General features: G+C 36.3%; 6 protein-coding genes across 6 annotated transcripts; 2 read left to right on the top strand and 4 right to left on the bottom strand.

Annotated features, from left to right (window-relative positions):
• The first annotated feature begins 808 nt into the window (after positions 1-808).
• Positions 809-2,067, top strand: LOC113783010 (glutathione transferase GST 23-like). The gene is made up of 2 exons (XM_027329013.1): positions 809-1,263; positions 1,406-2,067. The coding sequence occupies exons 1-2, from the start codon at positions 952-954 to the stop codon at positions 1,766-1,768; spliced, it is 675 nt and encodes a 224-aa protein (XP_027184814.1). The 5' UTR covers positions 809-951; the 3' UTR covers positions 1,769-2,067.
• Positions 2,068-3,792: 1,725 nt separating this feature from the next.
• On the bottom strand, positions 3,793-6,818 carry LOC113783716 (pentatricopeptide repeat-containing protein At3g03580-like). The gene is made up of 2 exons (XM_027329926.1): positions 6,802-6,818; positions 3,793-6,586 (listed from the first exon to the last, which is right to left on the bottom strand). Coding segments are annotated over exons 1-2 (2,391 nt in total). The 5' UTR covers positions 6,804-6,818; the 3' UTR covers positions 3,793-4,197.
• A 5,106-nt stretch (positions 6,819-11,924) lies between these two features.
• Positions 11,925-13,206, top strand: LOC113781939 (glutathione transferase GST 23-like). The gene is made up of 2 exons (XM_027327817.1): positions 11,925-12,405; positions 12,548-13,206. Exons 1-2 carry the CDS (start codon positions 12,094-12,096, stop codon positions 12,908-12,910), a joined length of 675 nt encoding a protein of 224 aa, XP_027183618.1. The 5' UTR covers positions 11,925-12,093; the 3' UTR covers positions 12,911-13,206.
• Positions 13,207-15,248: 2,042 nt separating this feature from the next.
• LOC113781938 (pentatricopeptide repeat-containing protein At3g03580-like) lies at positions 15,249-18,148 on the bottom strand. The gene has a single exon (XM_027327816.1). The coding sequence runs from the start codon at positions 17,963-17,965 to the stop codon at positions 15,290-15,292; it is 2,676 nt and encodes an 891-aa protein (XP_027183617.1). The 5' UTR covers positions 17,966-18,148; the 3' UTR covers positions 15,249-15,289.
• A 356-nt stretch (positions 18,149-18,504) lies between these two features.
• LOC113782611 (stromal 70 kDa heat shock-related protein, chloroplastic-like) lies at positions 18,505-18,981 on the bottom strand. Its single transcript, XM_027328488.1, has one exon. It carries the CDS (start codon positions 18,979-18,981, stop codon positions 18,505-18,507), a length of 477 nt encoding a protein of 158 aa, XP_027184289.1.
• A 2,504-nt stretch (positions 18,982-21,485) lies between these two features.
• On the bottom strand, positions 21,486-23,433 carry LOC113782612 (zinc finger BED domain-containing protein RICESLEEPER 2-like). Its single transcript, XM_027328489.1, has 2 exons — positions 21,673-23,433; positions 21,486-21,545 (listed from the first exon to the last, which is right to left on the bottom strand). Exons 1-2 carry the CDS (start codon positions 23,431-23,433, stop codon positions 21,486-21,488), a joined length of 1,821 nt encoding a protein of 606 aa, XP_027184290.1.
• Between the last annotated feature and the right edge of the window lie 222 nt (positions 23,434-23,655).

Below are 23,655 nucleotides of genomic sequence, written 5' to 3' on the forward strand. Positions count from 1 at the left end.
CTTCCCCAGCAATGTCCAGTAGCTTCCCAATTTCAGCAAATTTGACACAGAAACTATGGTCCGGCTAAAGCACCGACTCCTTCCAGAAAAGTTACTCAGACATGTTAAAACACAATTTGTTTTAATCAGCTTTCATGGTAGAAATACCCAAGTGCAACTATTTTAATTTGTTAATGACTGTATCCATTTACAAAACTATGGAACAACTGACCAATTCCTAGAACACAAGTCTTTTATATATATATATATATATATATAGATACGAAAAAGTTTGGATAAATTCGATTTCGGTCACCACCACGAGTCAAGACATATCTCGAGAACCATAGATCACTTACAAATTGCCTACTAACATAATCTTCATATCGACAACATGATTGGAACACACGATTGTTTGTGAGGAAGTGATTTGTTCTTATCAATTGAGTCAACTTGTGTTGTTACAAAAGTGATGGTTACCAGTAATCCATATAAACTTATTGCACTGGAAATTTGGATTGTTGTTTCACAAACAAACTATCAAAAACTTTAAGTTTAGATAATAAGCTTCGAAATTTTCTTCCATTTCTTGGATTAACCCACCATCCAATTGCAGAACAGAAGAATCTCAAAACACTAATCATATCCTTCGACAAAAACCTTGTGCGGTGAATTATAGGCAAAATTTTTGGTTATTTGATCAGCTTCATCTATGTGACAGTGATTGGAAACAGACATCCACTTCAAATAACACCAATCGTACAGGACAAAGACGGCCAATTGAATTAAAGCCAGAATCTAAATTCCACATAGGGCCTGCGATGCTACCTAACTAAGTTGACAAAAATAGGGTGAACCATCATAAACAAACAAAGGAAAAGACGATTAAAACACGTCTGCTCAGAACTGATTGAGCTGAAGAAACCTTTTTTCTACATAACATAGACACTCCAGGTTGCTTGCCAAGGCACTATGGCAGAAGAAGTGAAGCTTTTCAGGACATGGTCCAGCCCGTATGCTTTGAGGATTGTCTGGGCACTGAAGCTTAAGGGGATAGAGTATGAGACCATCTTTGAGGATCTTACCAACAAGAGCCCTTCACTTCTCCAGTATAACCCTACTCATGGAAAGGTGCCCGTGCTCGTGCATGATGGTAAACCAGTCTGTGAATCTCTTGTGATTCTCGAGTACGTTGACGAGACATGGAAGCATAATCCTCTCCTACCTCAAGATCCTTATGAGAAATCCATGGCACGATTCTGGGCGAATTTTGGAGATGATAAGGTATGAAAACGTTTGCTAGCTCAAATAGTTTAAATCATTTGCCCTGCAATACAAAATAACACTAAGCATTTCAGCATGTTTGTTCCAGCTTTTGGTCATTTGAAAATATTATGTGATGCTAAACCTTAATTTCAAAGTGTAGCTCATGAAATCAATATGGCAACTTTTCATTGCACATGAGAAAGATCAAGATGTAGCAGCAGTTGCAGCACTGGAGAATCTAAAAATTGTTGAAGAGCAACTAAAAGGAAAGAAATTCTTTCACGGAGAGACAATTGGGTACCTTGATCTCGCATTTGGTTGGATCGCTAACTTAGTTAGCATTCTAGAAGAAATAATGAGTCTAAAGTTGGTAGATGGAGAGAGATTCCCTCACTTGTCATCCTGGATCCAACATTTCATAGATGCTCCTGTAATTAGAGACTGCTGGCCACCTCGAGACAAAATGATCATCAAGTTCCAAGTTATGCGCGAGAACTATCTTGCAGCAGCAACACCCAAGTGAAGCCGAATCTAGCAAGACTTCCCCTAATAAACACCATCCAGCATGGTGCCTTCAATCTTGTCAAACAAAAAGGATGTTACATGACATTAGAAGTGCAACTTAATTGATGAAGCAGCACAATTTCTTGCATTGTAAGATATTTATAGTCACTGGCTACCTTAAGAACAAGGAATCCACAACAAAAGTAGTACATCTATTTCAAGCATCTGCAGTTTGTAACTTCTCCTTGGAATGTTTTATCCCATAAAAAATGTTTCTGCAATGTCACACAAGTGAAAGAAGGAAAGTTACTTGAGCAAGATTGCCCCCAAAATTATAAATTTTAGAAAAGTTCTTTTTATATGTAGCAGGAGGTTAAAACTCATCAACACCATGGTAATGCATTATAAGCTTTAAGCAAAACAAATTTGACACATCTTGTGATAATCAAAGGAAATGAATAAACAAATCTTACTTCTTTTTTTTTTGAATTTTCGCAACTTCTTTTAAAATTATACATCATCTTACATGTTCTGAATCGCTTATTAAATGTTGTTATTTCTGGAATTGGTTAAGCGAAATCCCAGCTAACCACTTTGTCAGTCACTTTAATAAAGCAGGGGATTTAATTGAACATAAGGAAACAAGAAAAGTGCGGTAACACTTCCAATAAGGACACCATATCAATTTCCAAAAGACAAAAGTAAAAAGACTATAATTCAGAGTACAGAATAATTGCATTGGAACGCCCTCAGTTAACCTTTTCTGAAATGGCATTAACCAAACATGCATCAAGATAGTATGAACTTAGACAAAAGCAAATAATCATCTGCAACAGCAAAACAATGCATCTGAGCTTCTTCATTTTCCCAACATACAAATTAGAAAACAAAAGCCTAGTGCTCATCTTGTTTGTACGCAGCATTTGAATTGCAAAAAATACTGCTGTCCATTCTACATTTGCCTGCCCCTAGTATTATGCCAGGCTGCAATCATGTTGTGGATTATTCAATTTTAGCCAGAGAAAAAACAAACAAAATACATGTCCTTTTGTCATACTAGTTGTGGGATATTATGCCAGTTATTTCTACTACTCTGACAGGCACTGCAATGGGTGCATTGGATTCTTCCACCTATAATAAGAAGCTCTAAAAAGTAGACAGTAAGGGCTTTTGTCAGGATCTTTTCTTTAGCTATGGATTACCATTATTTTGTAGTCTTTCTTCGTGGAGAAGTCAAGAATTGAACTCATGATCTCCAGAACATGGAGCATGCATTGATTCCTTGGGCTATCAACCTCTTTTCCACGAGGACAGACTTTGCCGCCACTAATACAGCAACAGGGGCTAAAATTAGTCTTTGGCACTTTCTGAGAAGGGGCACAAAAGTTATCCACCACCATGTTTTAGTACCTACAGTTTCAAGTAAAGAAATAATTAATTACTTAACAAAATGCATATTCAAACTGGATGTGACATGTTACAAAAACCAAATTATGCGGCAGTTCCAGGAATGCATATTCGAACTGGATATGACATGTTACAAAAACCAAATTATGCAGCTGTAAGGTAAGAAATATACAGAGAAGATTAGAATGTAGCTTCTCTTATTGCTGTTAAAAGTTACTTTAAAACTCATACTCTGTCACAAAGTAGCTCAATTTCCTCCCCTCCTATAACCATGGGTGCATAAAGCAAAACCTCTCTCAGCTAACAAACAGAAATGAATATCGTAATCTCTTTCAACCAAGAGATTAGGACCATCAAACTTGAAAACTATACGAGGGAGACTGACTAAAGATGCTAAGCTACCAGGCTGAAATAAAAAATATGGGAACATGAACTTATAGACTCTGTAACAGTTTAGCCATCAATACTTTTCATTAATAAGATAAAACTATTATTTAACTTCAAAACTCTCTCAATATAGGTAGACTTTCAGATGCCAAGCTCCATTGCTGTAACACCACTTCCAAGGTAAGTGCCATTTTGACAGAAAAACACCTACCTGCTATCATAAGCATCACTAATAGTGCACTAGTTCAATCTACCGGTCATAAAAATGTAAATTTCTTTGGGCAAGGACCTTGTCCATTACTAGTAGCACCTCCAATTCTTAACATACTGTGCAGTAAATTCTACCCTTACAGATTTGGAAGATTGCAGGCTCTTTTCTCTAGTTCCAACTTTCTTGGTGCCAATGGGCACACACATGCTCCAACATCAATCAAGCATAGAACCCAATTCATTGAATGTTAAGTCCTGGAAATTTTGCAGTTTCTCACATGCGAATGCTGAGGATTTACTACAATAATTATGTACAACAAATGTGCTGTGAATAAAAATAGGAAAAGGAATAAGCTAATCTAATCTTTGTTTTCACAGAGAGCTGTAGCAAACAGACGTAATTCTAATATTGCCCTTCATCAGAATATATGTATAACAAAACTATCACCAATGATCTCCACAGCTACAAGTTCCATCCTTGAATAAATGAAACCTATTTGCATCTCTGACTAAAATTACTCGTTGCAAGATCTTCGATATATATTTGGTTGCAGTATGGCAATCTCCACAAACACGTAGGTTCTTCATTATTTGCAAAGGGGAACCTGGTTCTGTATTCAACACACCAAATGCAATGGCAAGCCTTTCACTATGCCCACAAAGCATTTCAACCTTTTCATCATCTTCAACATCATGCAAGGCAAATCTTAGATCAGCCACATAACCTTCCTTGGGCATTAGATCTGAAAGGACAACAAGGAAATCATGCAACTCTTTGTACTGTTCAAAGAACCTGTGTCCGGTGCCAAAAATATAAACCCTATTTTGAATCTCCAACCAACTGAATCCAGGTTGCTTTTTCAGGCCTCTTGCTCTCAAGGATTTTCTTATCATTTTGACTTTATCCCACTTCCCTAAGGCAGCATAAACATTTGATGCTAAAACATGATATCCTGGATCATCTGAATTTAATTCAAGTAGACGTTTTGACACACGTTCAGCAATCTTAATATCTCCACTGCATCGGCAAGCACTAAGCAGAGCTCCCCATATACTTGCATCTGGTTTTTGTGGCATCGAAAGGATGAAATCCTCTGCTTCAGCTAACAGGCCAGATCGAGATAGAAGATCAACCATGCATGCATAATGTTCTTTCCTTGGCTCAATACTATAGTCATTCTTCATTTGGTAAAAGCAATCCCATCCTTCTTGCACCAAACCAGAATGGCTAAATTCAAACAATATAGCAACAAACACAACATGATCAGGAGCAATACCAACTTTCTTCATCCTCTGAAAAACTTTTAGAGCTTCCATTCCTTCACCGTACATTCCATATGCAGAGATCAGTGCAGTCCACGATATGACATCCTTTGTTTTCATGAGCTTAAAAACCCTCATGGAGTACCACAAAATTCCACTTTTGGAGTACATTTCAATCACTGCATTGCCAATTGAAACATCTGACTCTAAACCTAGCCTGAAAATGCAGCCATGCAACTCATTAGCTTGACGTTTGGCACCTAGAAAGGAACACGACGATAAGGTGCTCAACAGGGTAGGTACCTCAAAAGTAATTCCTTCAGTCCAAATTCTACTGATCATTCTTAAACCTAAACTACAGTCTTCGCAATGACCACAAGCAGCTATAATAGTATTCCATGTCACTACATCCCGAGCTTCCATGTTCTCAAATTGTTTCAAAGAATTGTCCAGTTCTCCAACTGTGGCATACATATCTATGAGTGAGTTACCCACAGTTATGATGGAATCAAATCCTTGCTTTAAGAGAGTGCAATGTAGCTGTGTCGCAAAATATCTGTTAGTATATTGTGTACACAATGTTAAAAGAATCACATAAGTGATGGAATCAGGCTCCAATTCCATCTTCATCATGTTGAAAAGCTCTATTGCTTCCTCATAAAATTCATTTTCAGCATAACCACTAATCATAGAGTTCCAAGACACTAAATCTCTACTTTTCATACTGTCAAAAACTTCCCTTGAAGCCAATAATTCACCGCACTTCGTATACATGTTTATTAGGAGATTGTTAGCTGTTATGCCATCTGTGTATCCATTTTTCACCATGTAATCATGCACTGATCTTCCGGACTTCAAGTCCCTGACATGACCACAAGCTTGCAAAACAGATGAAAGTGTTATATCAGGTTCAAAATCATGCACCATTTGAAAAAACAACCTGATTGATTCTTCGTACAAGGAAGAATGAAAGAACCCACAGATCATAGTATTCCAAGTGACTGTATCTCTAACATCCATCTTAGTAAAAACTTTTTCACAATCGACTAACTTATCGAATTTAAAGTACATAGAAAGCAAACCATTACTCACAATGACGTCTCTCATAACACCAATCTTCTCCACTAAACCGTGAATTAGTTGACCCTTCACAACCTCCATTAAGCCACCACATGCTGGTAAAACACTCGACACAGTAAAGCAATCCGGTATCAAACCAACCATTCTCAACTTATAAAAGAATTCCAATGCTTCATCCCAACACCCATTTGAACTATACCCAGAAATCAAACTATTCCAGGTAATCAAATCTCTTTTAGACATTCCATCAAGCACATTCCTTGCTCTATCCAGCCGCGAATACATATCTATCAAAGCATTGCATATATACAAATCTGAACCAAAATCCACCTCTAAAACATGATCATGAACAAGTTTTGCCGTCTCAAAATCCAACAAATTCGCACACGAATTAATAACCGAAGGAAGGGTATAATTATCAGGCACAATCCTTAATTCCCGCATCTGGGTGTAAAAATCTAGTGCTGCAGAGTATAACCCATTATGGGTCTGTTATGGAATTTCTGGACCTTGTATGGAGAGGTTAACCTTTTCGTATCAATGGTATCAGAGCCAGACAAATAACCCCATTCGAGTCTCACGGGACTCTGCCTCGAAGGTGGGGGAGCCCCGAATTACCAGGCCGATGCCGGCCTCTATGGAGGAGTGCTTGTTATGGAATTTCTGAGCCTTGTATGGAGGGGTTAACCTTTTCGTATCAGGGTCATGGCTCCAATGATTGTATTCCACAAATAAACATTCTTTTTATGCGAACTTTGTCCAAAAATCGACAATGAAGCAAGTGGGTCTTTAAATTGGGAGTATTTGGAAATGAATTTTCTTGAGAACAGTACAGAATTGTGCAGGCCTAATGTAATTATCAAAGAATGGATTCTGCGGAGGTTTCTTTGGTTTGTAGCGGAGGACAATGCATTTGATAGTGAAGTGTAAAAGAAGTCTCGGCTTCTTGCGCTTAAGCTACACAACTCCCTGGTGTTCATTTGGCATTGCAACAACAACACCGCAGCAACATCAAGTGACCTGGGAGCCACCGAAGAAGGGACTCATTAAGATAAATAAAGAAGCAGCCATATCAGCTCAGATGATAAGGACAGGGAAAGGGAATCATAGCTAGGAGCTGGACTGAGAAAATAATGAAAGCAAAAGGAACCCAAGAGAGGGAGAAAGCAATCGAGGAAGAAGCTCTAGCAGTAAGGACTGCATTAATGATGACCAAAGATGCAGGATGGACTAGAATGGAAGTCCAATCAGACTGTAAATCAGTTGTGGACCAATTCAGGAGGACATCGAGAATTTGAGAAAAGGTTTTTTTAGTTTTTTTTTTTTTTGAGGGAATGAGAAAAGGTTTTGAGCAATATTTTCTTTGCATGGGTCAAGAAATGCAAGTAACCATGTACATGTTTAATATGCAATCAGACTAGTTAAGGACATAGAATGTTGCCCGGATGGCTAATTAACATAGCAAATAAAGAAATGAGGGTAGTTGTCCATTTCACAACTACTTGTATTATTGAGTGTTAACATATATAAGGAAAATTTGCTAATTTGATACCCACATTTTCAAGAAAAACTTTTATTGTCCTTCACATTTAAATTCAGCCAAAATAATCCCTCAAATATATTAAAAAAAAAGTACGTCTATTTGGTTCTAAAGCTCTTTTTCGTTTATTTCTCTAGTCAAAAACTACATACCTGTTTCACAATAAAACCTATAGAAAAGGAATGGGACAGGGTTCAGATAAGTTTTGCACCATTTTGTTCGATTGATGTAATTCTTACTAATATTTGATGTAGTTCCCACTAAACTTAAATACAAACAAAATTCACAATGAAACCTAAATTGTTTGGATTCACACTAAATTTTATAAAAGCTACAATGAGTGGTTAGAAGTACCTTAAAGGAATTAGTAAACTTCTTTAGTTCTTCAGTTCTTTTTACCAGAGTTTACTATTAAAGAAAGTCAAAAACTTCAGGGGGGATTTCTTGCTATTTCATTTGGCACCCTTAAACTTTTAAAAAATTTTACTTGGTTCCTCTACTTTAAACTTTTTGTAACATCTGAATTTCATTTCAAAATATAATATTAAAAATCTCATTTTATGAGAGAGAATACAATTTCAATTCAAATTTGTACTTTTCTTGTGCTTAATTATCATAACAGACTAAATTTATCTCTTAATTGATCAATATTGTTCTTTAATGAAACTTTTAAAGTAGATAACAAGATCAAAAAAACTCTTTAATAGTTTTTGTGTCATTGATTTGAACTAAAAATGTTAAATTATTTAAAATTATGAATGACTTACAATACTCTTAAAAATAACTTGCAATAATTTACGACTCTGAGAATATCGTTTTGCATTAGCTTTAAATCGATACAAACAAATTTATATATAATTTTTAGCATGTTATATCTTTTTTACTTTTCAAGCCATCGATTCGAAAAAAATTAGAAAATTAAAAAATATGTAAAAGATTTATAAAACTTCTTAAATTAACTCAAAACACTTTACAGTAAAGAAAATATTATCTTTGTAATCTATAAAAACTTTAATAAATATTTAAATATTAACTTTTGATATTTAAAAAATACACTATATTTTATCTAGTTAGAATAAATCTTCATATATTTTGTTTTTGTTTTTCATTTGATATTAATATAAATCTTCATATCTTTTTTTTTTGCTTTTCATTTGTGGTAATAAAAAGCAAGACAACAAAATGAGAATATATTTACTCTCCCAAAATTAATTTTTTAATATTCTATTTTAAAATGGGTTGTAAATGATACAAAAAATCTAAAGCAAGGGAGGCAAGTAAAATTTTTTAAACTTTGAAAGTGCCAAGTGAAACTGTCAAAAATAGGTTTCTGAAATTTTCCCATTAAAGAATATATATTCCATTATTAGGAAGGTGTATGATATATGTGAAATTCTCAAATTAGACAAGACAAATTTTATTGGTCATCTGATGGGACAAATTCTTTTAGTCACAAAAGTATGCCAATGCATGATTGTTGTCCCGGCCCCTTCCATTATTATACTTCCAATAATGTATAGAGAAAAATGTAGTTTTGGTACCTAAACTTTGATGCACGAGCGGTTTTAGTCCCCAAAATTTGGACGAAAACAAATTTGGTACCCGAACTTTCAAATTTTGAACACATTAAGTACCCTTGAAGATTTTTTCCCAAATTGTTACCGGAAACAGCCATGTGACTGTCGCGTGTCTGCCAAAATGGAATAAAAAAAGGTCAAAATGCAGTTTTGGTACCTAAACTTTGACGCACAAGTGGTTTTAGTCTCCAAATTTTGGACAAAAATAAATTTGGTACCCGAACTTTCAAATTTTGAGCACATTAAGTACCCTTGACGATTTTTTTCCAAATTGTTACCGAAAAAAGCCATATGACAGTCACGTGTCAAGCCATAATTGTATATAAAAAAAAGGCCAAAAAATGTCAAATGCCATTATAATACTAAGTATTAAATTTAAGGACTAATAGCGTAATAAAGAAAAAATCCAAGGACTAAATAACATCACATGAGTCAACAAAACCCAAGAACCGATACAAATGAGCTCCAATTCCAGTACATTAATCTAAGAATTAAGTCACAAAATTTGTCTGGAATTGGAGCTTATTTGTATCAGTTCTTCGATTTTGTTGACTCATGTGATGTTATTTAGTCCTTGAATTTTTTCTTTATTACGCTATTAGTCCTTAAATTTAATACTTAGTATTAGAATGGCATTTGACATTTTTGGAGCCTTTTTTTATACAATTGTGGCCAGACACGTGACTGTCATATAGCTTTTTTCGATAATAATTTGAGAAAAAATCGTCAAGGGTACTTAATGTGTTCAAAATTTGAAAGTTCGGGTACCAAATTTATTTTCGTCAAAAATTTGGGGATTAAAACCGCTCGTACGTCAAAATTTAGGTACCAAAACTGCATTTTGGCCTTTTTTAATTCCATTTCGGCCGGACACGTGACTATCACATGGCTTTTTCCGGTACCAATTTGGAAAAAATTGTCAAGGGTACTTAATGTGCTCAAAATTTGAAAGTTCGGGTACCAAATTTGTTTTCGTCCAAAATTTGGGGACTAAAACCGCTCGTCCGTCAAAGTTTAGGTACCAAAATTGCATTTTTCTCGTAATGTATAAGATGTAAGTATTATGTCATTTCAAGCGGACAGGACAAAGACGGCCAATTGCAGAAAACTCCCCTGAGGTTTTTTGACACTTGCACTGACCTCCCCTGTGATTTGAAAAATTGCACTGACTCCCCTGAACTTATTAATCCTTTGCAAATTCAGTCCAAACAATTAAAATATTATTTTTGGAAGGAAAATTAGAAATTTGTACCAGATTTGCCCTTTGTGCTATATGTCCAATGAATGATAAAATGAGCGCTTACCTAATCCATTGAATATTCACACCTATATATGTCATGCTATCATACAAATTTTCAATCACGTGAAAGAATTTTATTTTACATATACCGTATTTTCTTCTAAAAATGAAACGGGTTCTTAGTTTTTAGGTTACTTGGATTTTAATTTAAAAATGTGGAAGAAAATTTTTCTTTTTCGTAAAGAATTGAGCCTTTAAACCAACTAATCAATATTGAGAGGAAAAAAAAAATTCAAACATCTTTGACTGTGTGTGTAACTGTTACCACAAAACTAATACAAAAAAATAAATTGGTGCACTAGCTTTATTCTATTCATCGGTCAAAGGTCTAAAAATTAATTTGAGGTTCCCTCCCTAATGAAAAGAAGAAAGGGAAATTGCTACTGAGGAAATCGAAGCCTCACTGCCAGTCATTGTTTTATTTTACCAAAGCAGGAACTATAGTCATCCTATGGCATGAACTATTTCTCGCTAATTGTAGTGGGCTTCTGAAATTGGGCGACAAGTTTGAAAGTCCTTTGCTAGATTATACACTACCAATAAATTTTGTAGTCCTCGCCGAAAGTTTCGTAGCTATTGCTCAAATTTTGTTGCAGTGCATAATATGAAAAGTAAACATTATGTCAAGGGTGCTTCTATGGTCTTAATAAGGTATGGTAATGCTAATTTATTACTTCCTTCATCTCATTAAAAGTGTCATATTTTCGATTTTGGGATGTCTCAAAAGATTTGTCTCAAATCTTTGTACTCTCAAATATTTAATTTTTGTTAAATATAAAACCTACCAGTTTCCCTTCCGTAAAAATATTAATAGAACACTTTTTCAATTTTAGTTTCAAACATTTACGTATTTGACATAAATTAAATGATTCAGAATAAAATGCTCATAAAGAGCCAATACTTTACTCATCTAATGGATAAAAGCCATAAAGAATTAATACTTTAGGGGCAATATCTTTTTTTTAATATTTAATTTATATTAAATAGATAACCTACCGATTTCTTTTTTCCAAAAATATTACTGTAACACTTTTTAAATTTTACTTACAAATATAGATATGTTTATCATAAATTAAATGTTTGAAAGTAAAACACCCATAAAGAGTCGGTACTTTAAATAGGTAATACGTATTTGCCCATAAACTACACCACTTAAAGTTTATTAATTGTTAATTGATTTGTAATACTTTGTAATTCATTGGACATGTAGCACAAAGGACAAATCTGGTACAAAATTCTAATTTCCCTCCCTAAAATAATATTTAAATCGTTTGGACTGAATTTGCAAAGGATTAGTAAGTTCAAGGGAGGTCAGTGCAATTTTTCAAACCACAGGGGAGGTCAGTACAAGTGTCAGAAACCTCAGGGGAGGTTTCTGCAATTATCCCTTGAATTAAAGCCAGCATCCAAATTCCACACAGGGCCTGCAATGCTACATAACTACGTTGACAAAAATAAGGTGAACCACCATAAGCAAACAAAAGAGAAGACGATTAAAACAGGTCTGCTCAGAACCGATTGAGCTGAAGAAACCTTTTTTCTACATAACATAGCCATTCCAGGTTGCTTGCCAAGGCACTATGGCAGAAGAAGTGAAGCTTTTCAGGACATGGTCCAGCGGATATGCTTTGAGGATTGTCTGGGCACTGAAGCTTAAGGGGATAGAGTATGAGACCATCTTTGAGGATCTTACCAACAAGAGCCCTTCACTTCTCCAGTATAATCCTATTCATGGAAAGGTGCCCGTGCTCGTGCATGATGGTAAACCAGTCTGTGAATCTCTTGTGATTCTCGAGTACGTTGACGAGACATGGAAGCATAATCCTCTCCTACCTCAAGATCCTTGTGAGAAATCCATGGCACGATTCTGGGCGAATTTTGGAGATGATAAGGTATGAAAACGTTTGCTAGCTCAAATAGTTTAAATCATTTGCCCTGCAATACAAAATAACACTAAGCATATCAGCATGTTTGTTCCAGCTTTTGGTCAATTGAAAATATTATGTGATGCTTAACCTTAATTTCCAAGTGTAGCTCATGAAATCAATATCGCAACTTTTCATTGCACGTGAGAAAGATCAAGATGTAGCAGCAGTAGAAGCACTGGAGAATCTAAAACTTGTTGAAGAGCAACTAAAAGGAAAGAAATTCTTTCACGGGGAGACTATTGGATACCTTGATCTCGCATTTGGTTGGTTCGCTGACTTCGTTAGCATTCTAGAAGAAATAATGAGTCTAAAGTTGGTAGATGGAGAGAGATTCCCTCACTTGTCATCCTGGATCCAACATTTCATAGATGCTCCTGTAATTAGAGACTGCTGGCCACCTCGAGACAAAATGATCATCAAGTTCCAAGTTATGCGCGAGAAGTATCTTGCAGCAGCAACACCCAAGTGAAGCCGAATCTAGCAAGACTTCCCATAATAAACAGCATCCAGCATGGTGCCTTCAATCTTGTCAAACAAAAAGGATGTTACATGACATTAGAAGTGCAACTTAATTGCTGAAGCAGCACACTTTCTTGCATTGTAAGATATTTATAGTCACTGGCTACCTTAAGAACAAGGAATCCACAACACAATTAGTACATCTATTTCAAGCATATGCAGTTTGTAACTTCTCCTTGGAACGTTTTATCGCATAAAAAATGTTTCTGCAATGTCACACAAGTGAAAGAAGAAAAGTTATTTGAACAAGATTGCCCCCAAAATTATAAATTTTAGAAAGTTTTTTTTTTATAAGTAGCAGGAGGTTAAAACTCATCAACACCATAATAATGCATTATAAGCTTTAAGCAAAACAAATTTGACACATCTTGTGATAATCAAAGGACATGAATAAACGCATCTTACTTCTTTCTTTTTTTTTAAATTTTCGCAACTTCTTTTAAAATTATACATCATCTTACATGTTCTGAATCGCGTATTAAAAGTTGTTATTTCTGGAATTGGTTAAGAGAAATCCCAGCTAACCACTTTGTCAGTCACTTTAATAAAGCAGGGGATTTAATTGAACATAAGGAAAGAAGAAAAGTGCGGTAACACTTCCAATAAGGACAACATATCAATTTCCAAAAGACAAAAGTAAAAAGACTATAATTCAGAGTACAGAATAATTGCATTGGAACGCCCTCAGTTAACCTTTTCTGAAATGGCATTAACCAAACATGCATCAAGATAGTATGAACTTAAGACAAAAGCAAATAATCATCTGCAACAGCAAAACAATGCATCTGAGCTTCTTCATTTTCCCTTCATACAAATTAGAAAACAAAAGCCTAGTGCTTATCTTGTTTGTACGCAGCATTTGAATTGCAAAAAATACTACTGTCCATTCTACATTTGCCTGCCCCTAGTATTATGCCAGGCTGCAATCATGTTGTGGATTATTCAATTTTAGCCAGAGAAAAAACAAACAAAATACATGTCCTTTTGTCATACTAGTTGTGGGATATTATGCCAGTTATTTCTACTACTCTGACAGGCACTGCAATGGGTGCATTGGATTCTTCCACCTATAATAAGAAGCTCTAAAAAGTAGACAGTAAGGGCTTTTGTCAGGATCTTTTCTTTAGCTATGGAGTACCATTATTTTGTAGTCTTTCTTCGTGGAGAAGTCAAGAATTGAACTCATGATCTCCAGAACATGGAGCATGCATTGATTCCTTGGGCTATCAACCTCTTTTCCACGAGGACAGACTTTGCCGCCACTAATAACAGCAACAGGGGCTAAAATTAGTCGTTGGCACTTTCTGAGAAGGGGCACAAAAGTTATCCACCACCATGTTTTAGTACCTACAGTTTCAAGTAAAGAAATAATTAATTACTTAATAAAATGCATATTCAAACTGGATGTGACATGTTACAAAAACCAAATTATGCGGCTGTAAGGTAAGAAATATACAGAGAAGATTAGACTGTAACTTCTCTTGGCCCTATTGCTGATTAAAAGTTACTTTAAAACTCATACTCTGTCACAAAGTAGCTCAATTTCCTCCACTCCTATAACCATGGGTGCATAAACCAAAACCTCTCTCAGCTAACAAACAGAAATGAATATCGCAATCTCTTTCAACCAAGAGATTAGGACCATCAAACTTGAAAACCATACGAGGGAGACTGACTAAAGATGCTAAGCTACCAGGCTGAAATAAAAAATATGGGAACACGGACTTATAGACTCTGTGACAGTTTAGCCATCAATACATTCCATTAAAAAGATAAAACTATTATTTAACTTCAAAACTCTCTCAAAATAGGTAGACTTTCGGGTGCCAAGCTCCAATGCTGTAACACCACTTCCAAGGTAAGTGCCATTTTGACAGAAAAACACCTACCTGCTATCATAAGCATCACTAATAGTGCACTAGTTCAATCTACCGGTCATAGAAACATGAAAAATGTAAATTTCTTTGGGCAAGGACCTTGTCCATTACTAGTAGCACCTCCAATTCTTAACATACTGTGCAGTAAATTCTAACCTTACAGATTTGGAAGATTGCAGGCTCTTTTCTCTGGTTCCAACTTCCTTGGTGCCACTGGGCACACACATGCTCCAACATCAATCAAGTATAGAACCCAGTTCATTGAATGTTAAGTCCTGGAAATTTTGCAGTTTCTCATATGCGAACGCTGAGGATTTACTGCAATTATAATGTACAACAAATGTGCTGTGAATAAAAATAGGAAAAGGAATAAGCTTTCTTCACAGAGAGCTGTAGCAAACAGACGTAATTCTAATATTGCCCTTCATCAGAATTTAAGAATAACAAGACTATCACCAATGATCTCCACAGCTACAAGTTCCATCCTTGAATAAATGAAACCTATTTGCATCTCTGACTAAAATTACTCGTTGCAAGATCTTCGATATATATTTGGTTGCAGTATGGCAATCTCCACAAACACGTAGGTTCTTCATTATTTGCAAAGGGGAACCTGGTTCTGTATTCAACACACCAAATGCAATGGCAAGCCTTTCACTATGCCCACAAAGCATTTCAACCTTTTCATCATCTTCAACATCATGCAAGGCAAATCTTAGATCAGCCACATAACCTTCCTTGGCCATTAGATCTGAAAGGACAAAAAGGAAATCATGCACCTCTTTGCACTGTTCAAAGAACCGGTGTCCGGTGCCAAAAATATAAACCCTATTTTGAATCTCCAACCAACTAAATCCAGGTTGCTTTTTCAGACCTCTTGCTCTCAAGGATTTTCTTATCATTTTCACTTTATCCCACTTCCCTAAGGCAGCATAAACATTTGATGCTAAAACATGATATCCTGGATCATCTGAATTTAATTCAAGTAGACGTTTTGACACACGTTCAGCAATCTTAATATCTCCACTGGATCGGCAAGCACTAAGCAGAGCTCCCCATATACTTGCATCTGGTTTTTGTGGCATCGAAAGGATGAAATCCTCTGCTTCAGCTAACAGGCCAGATCGAGATAGAAGATCAACCATGCATGCATAATGTTCTTTCCTTGGCTCAATACTATAGTCATTCTTCATTTGGTAAAAGCAATCCCATCCTTCTTGCACCAAACCAGAATGGCTACATGCAAACAATATGGCAACAAACACAACATGATCAGGAACAATACCAACTTTCTTCATCTTCTGAAAAACTTTTAGAGCTTTCATTCCTTCACCGTACATTCCATATGCAGAGATCAGTGCAGTCCACGATATGACATCCTTTGTTTTCATGAGCTTAAAAACTCTCATGGAGTACCACAAAATTCCACTTTTGGAGTACATTTCAATCACTGCATTCCCAATTGAAACATCTGACTCAAAACCTAGCCTGAAAATGCAGCCATGTAACTCTTTTGCTTGACGTTTGGCACCTAGAAAGGAACACAGCGTTAAGGTGCTCAACAGGGTAGGTACCTCAAAAGTAATTCCTTTATTCCGCATCCTACTGATCATTCTTAAACCTAAACTACAGTCTTCACAATGACCACAAGCAGCTATAATAGTATTCCATGTCACTACATCCCGAGCTTCCATGTTCTCAAATTGTTCCAAAGAATTGTCCAGTTCTCCAACTTTGGCATACATATCTATGAGTGAGTTACCCACAGTTATGATGGAATCAAATCCTTGCTTTAAGAGAGTGCAATGTAGCTGTGTCGCAAAATATCTGTTAGTAGATTGTGTACACAACGTTAAAAGAATCACATAAGTGATGGAATCAGGCTCCAATTCCATCTTCATCATGTTAAACAGCTCTATTGCTTCCTCATAAAATTCATTTTCAGCATAACCACTAATCATAGAGTTCCAAGACACTAAATCTCTGCTTTTCATACTGTCAAAAACTTCCCTTGAAGCCAATAATTCACCACACTTCGTATACATGTTTATTAGGAGATTGTTAGCTGTTATGTCACCTGTGTATCTATTTTTCACCATGTAGTCATGCACTGATCTTCCGGACTTCAAGTCCCTGACATGACCACAAGCTTGCAAAACAGATGAAAGTGTTATTTTATCAGGTTCAAAATCATGCACCATTTGAAAAAACAACCTGATTGATTCGTCGTACAAGGAAGAATTAAAGAACCCACAGATCATAGTATTCCAAGTGACTGTATCTCTAACATCCATCTTATTAAAAACTTTTTCACAATCAACTAACTTATCGAATTTGAAGTACATAGAAAGCAAACCATTACTCACAATGACGTCTCTCATAACACCAATCTTCTCCACTAAACCATGAATTAGTTGACCCTCCACAACCTCCATTAAGCCACTACATGCTGGTAAAACACTCGACACAGTAAAGCAATCCGGTAGCAAACCAACCATTCTCAACTTATAAAAGAATTCCAATGCTTCATCCCGATACCCATTTGAACTATACCCAGAAATCAAACTATTCCAGGTAATCAAATCTCTTTTAGACATTCCATCAAACACATTCCTTGCTCTATCCAAGTTATTCAGCCGCGAATACATATCTATCAAAGCATTGCATATATACAAATCTGAACCAAAACCCACCTCTAAAACATGATCATGAACAAGTTTTGCCGTCTCAAAATCCAACAAATTCGCACACGAATTAATAACCGAAGGAAGGGTATAATTATCAGGCACAATCCTTAATTCCCGCATCTGGGTGTAAAAATCTAGTGCTGTAGAGTATAATCCATTATGGGTCATGGCTCTAATGATTGTATTCCACAAATAAACATTCTTTTTATGCGAACTTTGTCCAAAAATCGACAATGAAGCAAGTGGGTCTTTAAATTGGGAGTATTTGGAAATGAGTTTTCCTGAGAACAGTACAGAATTGTGCAGGCCTAATGTAATTATCAAAGAATGGATTCTGCGGAGGTTTCTTTGGTTTGTAACGGAGGACAATGCATTTGATAGTGAAGTGTAAAAGAAGTCTCGGCTTCCTGCGCTTAGGCTACACAACTTCCTGGTGTTCATTTGGCATTGCAGCAGCAACACCGCAGCAACAACATCAAGTGACCTGGAAGCCACCGAAGAAGGGACTCATTAAGATAAATAAAGAAGCAGCCATATCAGCTCAGATGATAAGGACAGGGAAAGGGAATCGTAGCTAGGCGCTGGACTGAGAAAATAATGAAAGCAAAAGGGATTATGGAACCCAAGAGAGGGGGAAAGCAATCGAGGAAGAAGCTCTAGCAGTAAGGACTCCATGAATGAAGACCAAAGATGCAGGATGGACTAGAATGGAAGTCCAATCAGACTGTAAATCAGTAGTGGACCAAATCAGGAGGACATCGAGAATTTGAGAAAAGGTTTTTTTAGTTTATTTTTTTGAGGGAATGAGAAAAGGTTTTGAGCAATGTAGGGGGGTGCTTGTTTCATGTTCTGGTATTGGAATTGGAGATGGAATAATATACAAAAAAACAGTATGGGTTTTGAACCCTGGTATCATTCCACAGACCGATGCTTGGTACAAGCATAGTTGGAATGACATCAAAATTAATTTTTCTTTTTTTTTAATTATTGTTCTCATCTCTCACAGCTTTATACGCAACCTGCTTACGTTCCTCATTCACCTCAGACATCTTCCTTCCAAAAAACCTTTTCACAGAGAAAAACTTGTTTTCAAAATTCACCATAGCCTGCTTTTTTGCAATCTGTCCAACCAATCTATCCCCGTTTTTGGTATAGGCCACCACAGAAGGCGTCGTTCTTTGCCCTTCAGCATTAGTAACTATAGTAGGCTTCCCTCCTTCCATGGCAGCCACTGCTGAATTCGTTGTCCCCAAATCAATCCCAAGAACCTTTTCATTCACTACACTCAAAGACCTGTAGAATTGAGGTTTTTTGCCATTATTACTGCTTCTTGGCTTAAAATTACAGAAAGAAATTCTATAGCCATTTGGGCTCAATTTATTGTCTGAAAATGGAGTTTTATAACGCAAAAATGGGTTCTGAAATTGGGTTGCTGCTGCTGCTGATGAGGACGCCATTTTTTTCAACTTTCAGGCTGATTTTTGGGCCAAAAGATAAACTTTATTGGTGAATAATTTGAGCAAAATCGAGGGAACAGATTGGCTCTTAATTTTTTTAATTTTTCTCTTCACAAAGAGAAGAGAACATAAGAGATCGATTGTGATGGGGAGGACGATTTGATGGCGATAGAGAAGAGGAAAGGATCTACTGGAGAAGAGAAAGGAAATATTTTATCTTTTATTTATACTATTGGAAATGAAACGGAGGACTTGAGTGATTCCTCCCAATTTACTCAGGAATCACGAATCCCCAAAATTTTAGATATGATTCTAATATTTCAATTCCCATTACAGTGTATCAGGCATCAAGTATTGGAATCATCGTCATTCCCCATACCAAAACCCTCTGACCAAGCAGCCCCTAACTTTTCTTTGGAAATTTCGCCAATTTGGTCCCTAAATATTTTCACTTAAATCAACTTCGTTCTTAATGAAATATTTTAATCAATTTAGTCCTTGACCTAGTTTTTTTTACTTTCAATGTAGGACTTTTTACTACATTTTACTCACTTTGCGTGGACCAACAGAGGTATAATTGTCACACTTGCTTAATCTGCTGCAATTATTCGAAAGACACAGATTAGAGATCATTACAAAAAGGGGCAAGCATCTGGATTTGAGACATTAGGTCTCATCACAATTTCCCAATTCTATCTGCAAAGGTGCATATGTAAGATGCATCAAAGTAGAAAGTATTTCAATAGAGCATCAAGTTCGTGCAGCTACCAATACTCAAATCGTAAAGATGAAGAAAGCGCAAAAATATCAGGGGTGAAGAGAGAGAAGGTAAATCAGTACAATGGAGATGAGACCGTGTTTTGTGATTGTAATGAACCATGTCGAATAGCTACTTCGTGGACATTGTCAAATCCAGGAAAAGGATTCCACGGCTGCAAGAATATGGGGTATTTTTTCTATTTTGTTAATATATTTTAGGGGAATTAATTTTTTTTATTTTGGCAGTATAATCATATATGGTTATTTAGTAGTAATTTCTGCTTTAGATTAATTCTGTAATCTAATTGGGGTATTGATATTGATTATAGTCACCAAAGGCTTACAAGTACTTTTTGTGGTATGATCCACCAATGTTAGAGATGACAAAAAATACAATGGCAAAACTTTTGAAGGAACTAAGGAAAACTGAACAAGAGAACCGGTTCATGAAGATTGAACTTGCAAGGTTAAAAGAAGAGAAGAAGATTATGAAAGGTGAAATTCGAAAGCTAAGATATAAGAGCAAGTTGCTAGTTTTTGTTGTTCGTTGTGGTTGCTTGTTAATTGCTGTGCTTGTTGGCAACGAGAAAAGAGGACATGGTAAAAAAGACTTGGGGCTCCAAATGTTAGTTTAGATGAATTAGAGAAACCTATATAGTTACATTTAGCCTTTTGTTCATGAAGTTGCAAGGTGGCTATGATTAGCCTTAATTTTGGCGGATTGTAAGGTTGTGCTCATTAAATGCAAGTGGTCACTACTCCTCTTCTCTCTATATATAGTACACTGCCTGTGCAGTTGGGTCATTCTTCTTCTTCCTCAGTTCCAGTCATCTGTTTAAGCTATACGGACCAATAAAGGAGCTTCTATCTAAAACCAACCCACCTTTATACAGGAAAGTTAGTAACATGGAATACACTTAGAGCTGTTATTCGAGTCGAGCCGAGCCCGAGTAGTAGTGGTTCGAGCTCGATTTGTACGAATTTCGAGCTGGCTCGAGCTCGCTCGATAACATTGTCGAGTCGAATAACTAGCTCGAGTTCGAGCTCGTTAGCTCTATATTTAGCTCGAGCTCGGCTCGAGCTCGACTCGTTTAACACAATCGAGTCGAGCTCGTTAAGCTCGAGCTCGAGCTCGAAATATTTACCATAGCAGCCATCTGTTCACTGCAAGTCTGTAACCATTCAGAAGATGCAAATTTGGCATACATATTTGTTGCTGAGTGGGGATTATGGATTTAATCCAATTTAGCAAAAGAGAAAAGATCAAGCAGTCCCACCAAAAGAGAGCATATGTAATTTTCTATCAGTCCAACAGTCAAAAGAGCCGTGTTTGACTTGGTATGAATGTCCAGCAACTTAGAAATGTGAAAATTACTCCTCTAAATTGATGAGAATTCACTTTGGCATTCATAGTACCTCAGCCATGGTTGCTGATGAGAATTCACAAGTAGTCAAGTACTCATATTTTGTTCACGTACAACAAACATCAAAGCAATAATCAAGTCTAAAAGACAGCAAACAATAAGAGCTACAGAGCAACAGCAGTAGCAATTTCTAAAATTTAGCCTTCATTTTGAGGAAGATCAACTTCATGACACGTAAAATGTCTCGACAACATCCGATTGATCCTACAGAATAAAAATGTAAAAGTCATGATATTTTCTAAAAATAAGAGCTACTGAGCTAAAAAAATGAAGTAGAATACCAAAGGACAGCAGCAGCAATTTCTAAAATTTAGCATTCTTTCAATTTTGAGGAAGCTCAACTTCATGATACGTAGATGACTCGGCAACATCAGATTGATCCTACAAAATAAAAATGTCAAAGACTCAAAGTCATGATATTCTCTAAAAATAAGAGCTATAGAGATAAAAGATGAAGTAAAATAATCAATTAACCACATATTACTACTAGAAAGCGTAATACACTTACACGAGACTTGGTTTTTATTCCATGAAGATTGCGAATCCAATCACTACCGCAAAGTAGCATTTGCACTGTCTCAACAGACATAGAAGCTCGCCGATCATCAATTACTCTTCCCCCAGCACTGAAGGTAGATTCAGAAGCCACAGTTGTAACTGGAATAGAAAGTAAGTCACAGGCCATCCTTGACAATATTGGAAACCTCCATCTTTCTCCTTTCCACCACCCCAAGACATCCAGATTAGCAGATGCGTCACAAGCATACCTACTTTCTTCTAAATAAATATCTAAATCTGATTTTTCAGGTGGCGCCTTGTCAATTTCACTAACATGCATTTGAAATTTTTCCTTGCCAGTAAGAATTGGAAGTCCAAGTTTCTTAACATTCCTCTGAGATTGAGCCGAAGAACTACTCACTTCCTTATGTTTACGCTTTACCGACTGCCTCGATGGTTCCCCGGCAAGGGAGGAGAAGTGAGTATCAACATATTCATTGTAAAGCTCATAAAGAAGCTGTTTAATTTCATCAATTTTCACAGCAGCTTCTTCCTCACCATAAATAATCGAAAAAGCATGATAAATGAGTACCATTTTGTACCTTGGATCAACAATAGCACCTAACGAAAGCAACACATTGGTTTCTCCCCAATATTTGTCAAATTTTACTGACATGCTCAAAGCCATGGCCCTAATTTGATCAGAAATATCAAGAGCTTTTTCATTTAAAAGCTCTTTAATCCTATAAAGCTCCACAAGAAAGATGTTAGAAGTTGGATAGTCGGATCCAAAAATCATGTCAGTGATCTCATGAAAAATACCCAAAAATCGACACACTTCTTCTACTTGCAACCACTCGTAATCACTTGGAACATAGTGAAACCCAGGGTCAATGTCCTCATATCTTGGGAAAACGTCCTTGAAGTCTAAAGCCGAAGCCAACATGAGATATGTGCTATTCCATCTAGTTGGACAATCTAGAATCAATTTCCTAGAGGGCAACTGTAGCTGTTTCGCAATTTTGGTAAATTGATTTAGGTGACCCTCAGAGTTGTTCAAGTACTTGATCCCCTCTCTAACAGTATCAATCACATCACCTAGTTGATTGAGGCCATCTTGCACTAAAAGATTAAGTATATGTGCACAACACCTCACATGAAAAATTTTTCCAGCAATACTTAACCTCTTTCTTAGAGAAAAATCCTCCCTAAGTCTCCTAACACAAGCATCATTATAAGAAGCATTGTCTACCGTGATGCTGGAAATTTTATTCTCGATCCCCCAATCAATAAAACATTTACTCAAAGCATCAGCAATAATTACTCCCGTATGAGGAGGTGGCACATTACAAAAATTCAACACACGTTTTTGTAACGCCCAATCAGAATCAACAAAATGCCCTGTTACAACCATATATTGAATTTTTTGACCAGATTTCCATAAATCTGTAGTTATGCTAACTCGACTAGCACTCTTTAATACAGATTTCAGCTTTCTTTTTTCAAGTTGATAAGTAGAAATGCAATCCTCTTTGACAGTTTGCCGGGTAATCTTTTTATAAAATGGGGACACAGCTTTCATAAATTTATTGAATACAACATGATCCATCATAGAAAATGTGTATTCATGTGCAAGCACCATATGAGAAGCAAGCTCCCGTACCTTGGCATGGTCATATGAAAAATTTGTGATCGAAGTAATTCCATCGGATGGCCCTTCGGTAAAAGACAACACTTGCTGTTTCATCCTATTTTGCTCTCCCATTGCCATCTTCTTTTGTAAACATGCATTTAGATGACGCTTGTGTTGAGATGTAGCTCCAGTTGTACTCTTGGCAAATAACTCCTTACAATGATTGCATTGCACCTTTCTATTCCATTGTCTAACTTCACAATTTTCATATCGTCCCACACCGTTGATTTCTTTTTCCTTTGCTTTTTCTCAAAGGGCATTGCTGGTTCTTCATTTCCACCATCACCTTTTTGCTCTCCT

The sequence above is a fragment of the Coffea eugenioides genome, chromosome 9 (assembly GCF_003713205.1).
Source record: "Coffea eugenioides isolate CCC68of chromosome 9, Ceug_1.0, whole genome shotgun sequence".
NCBI lineage: Eukaryota > Viridiplantae > Streptophyta > Magnoliopsida > Gentianales > Rubiaceae > Coffea > Coffea eugenioides.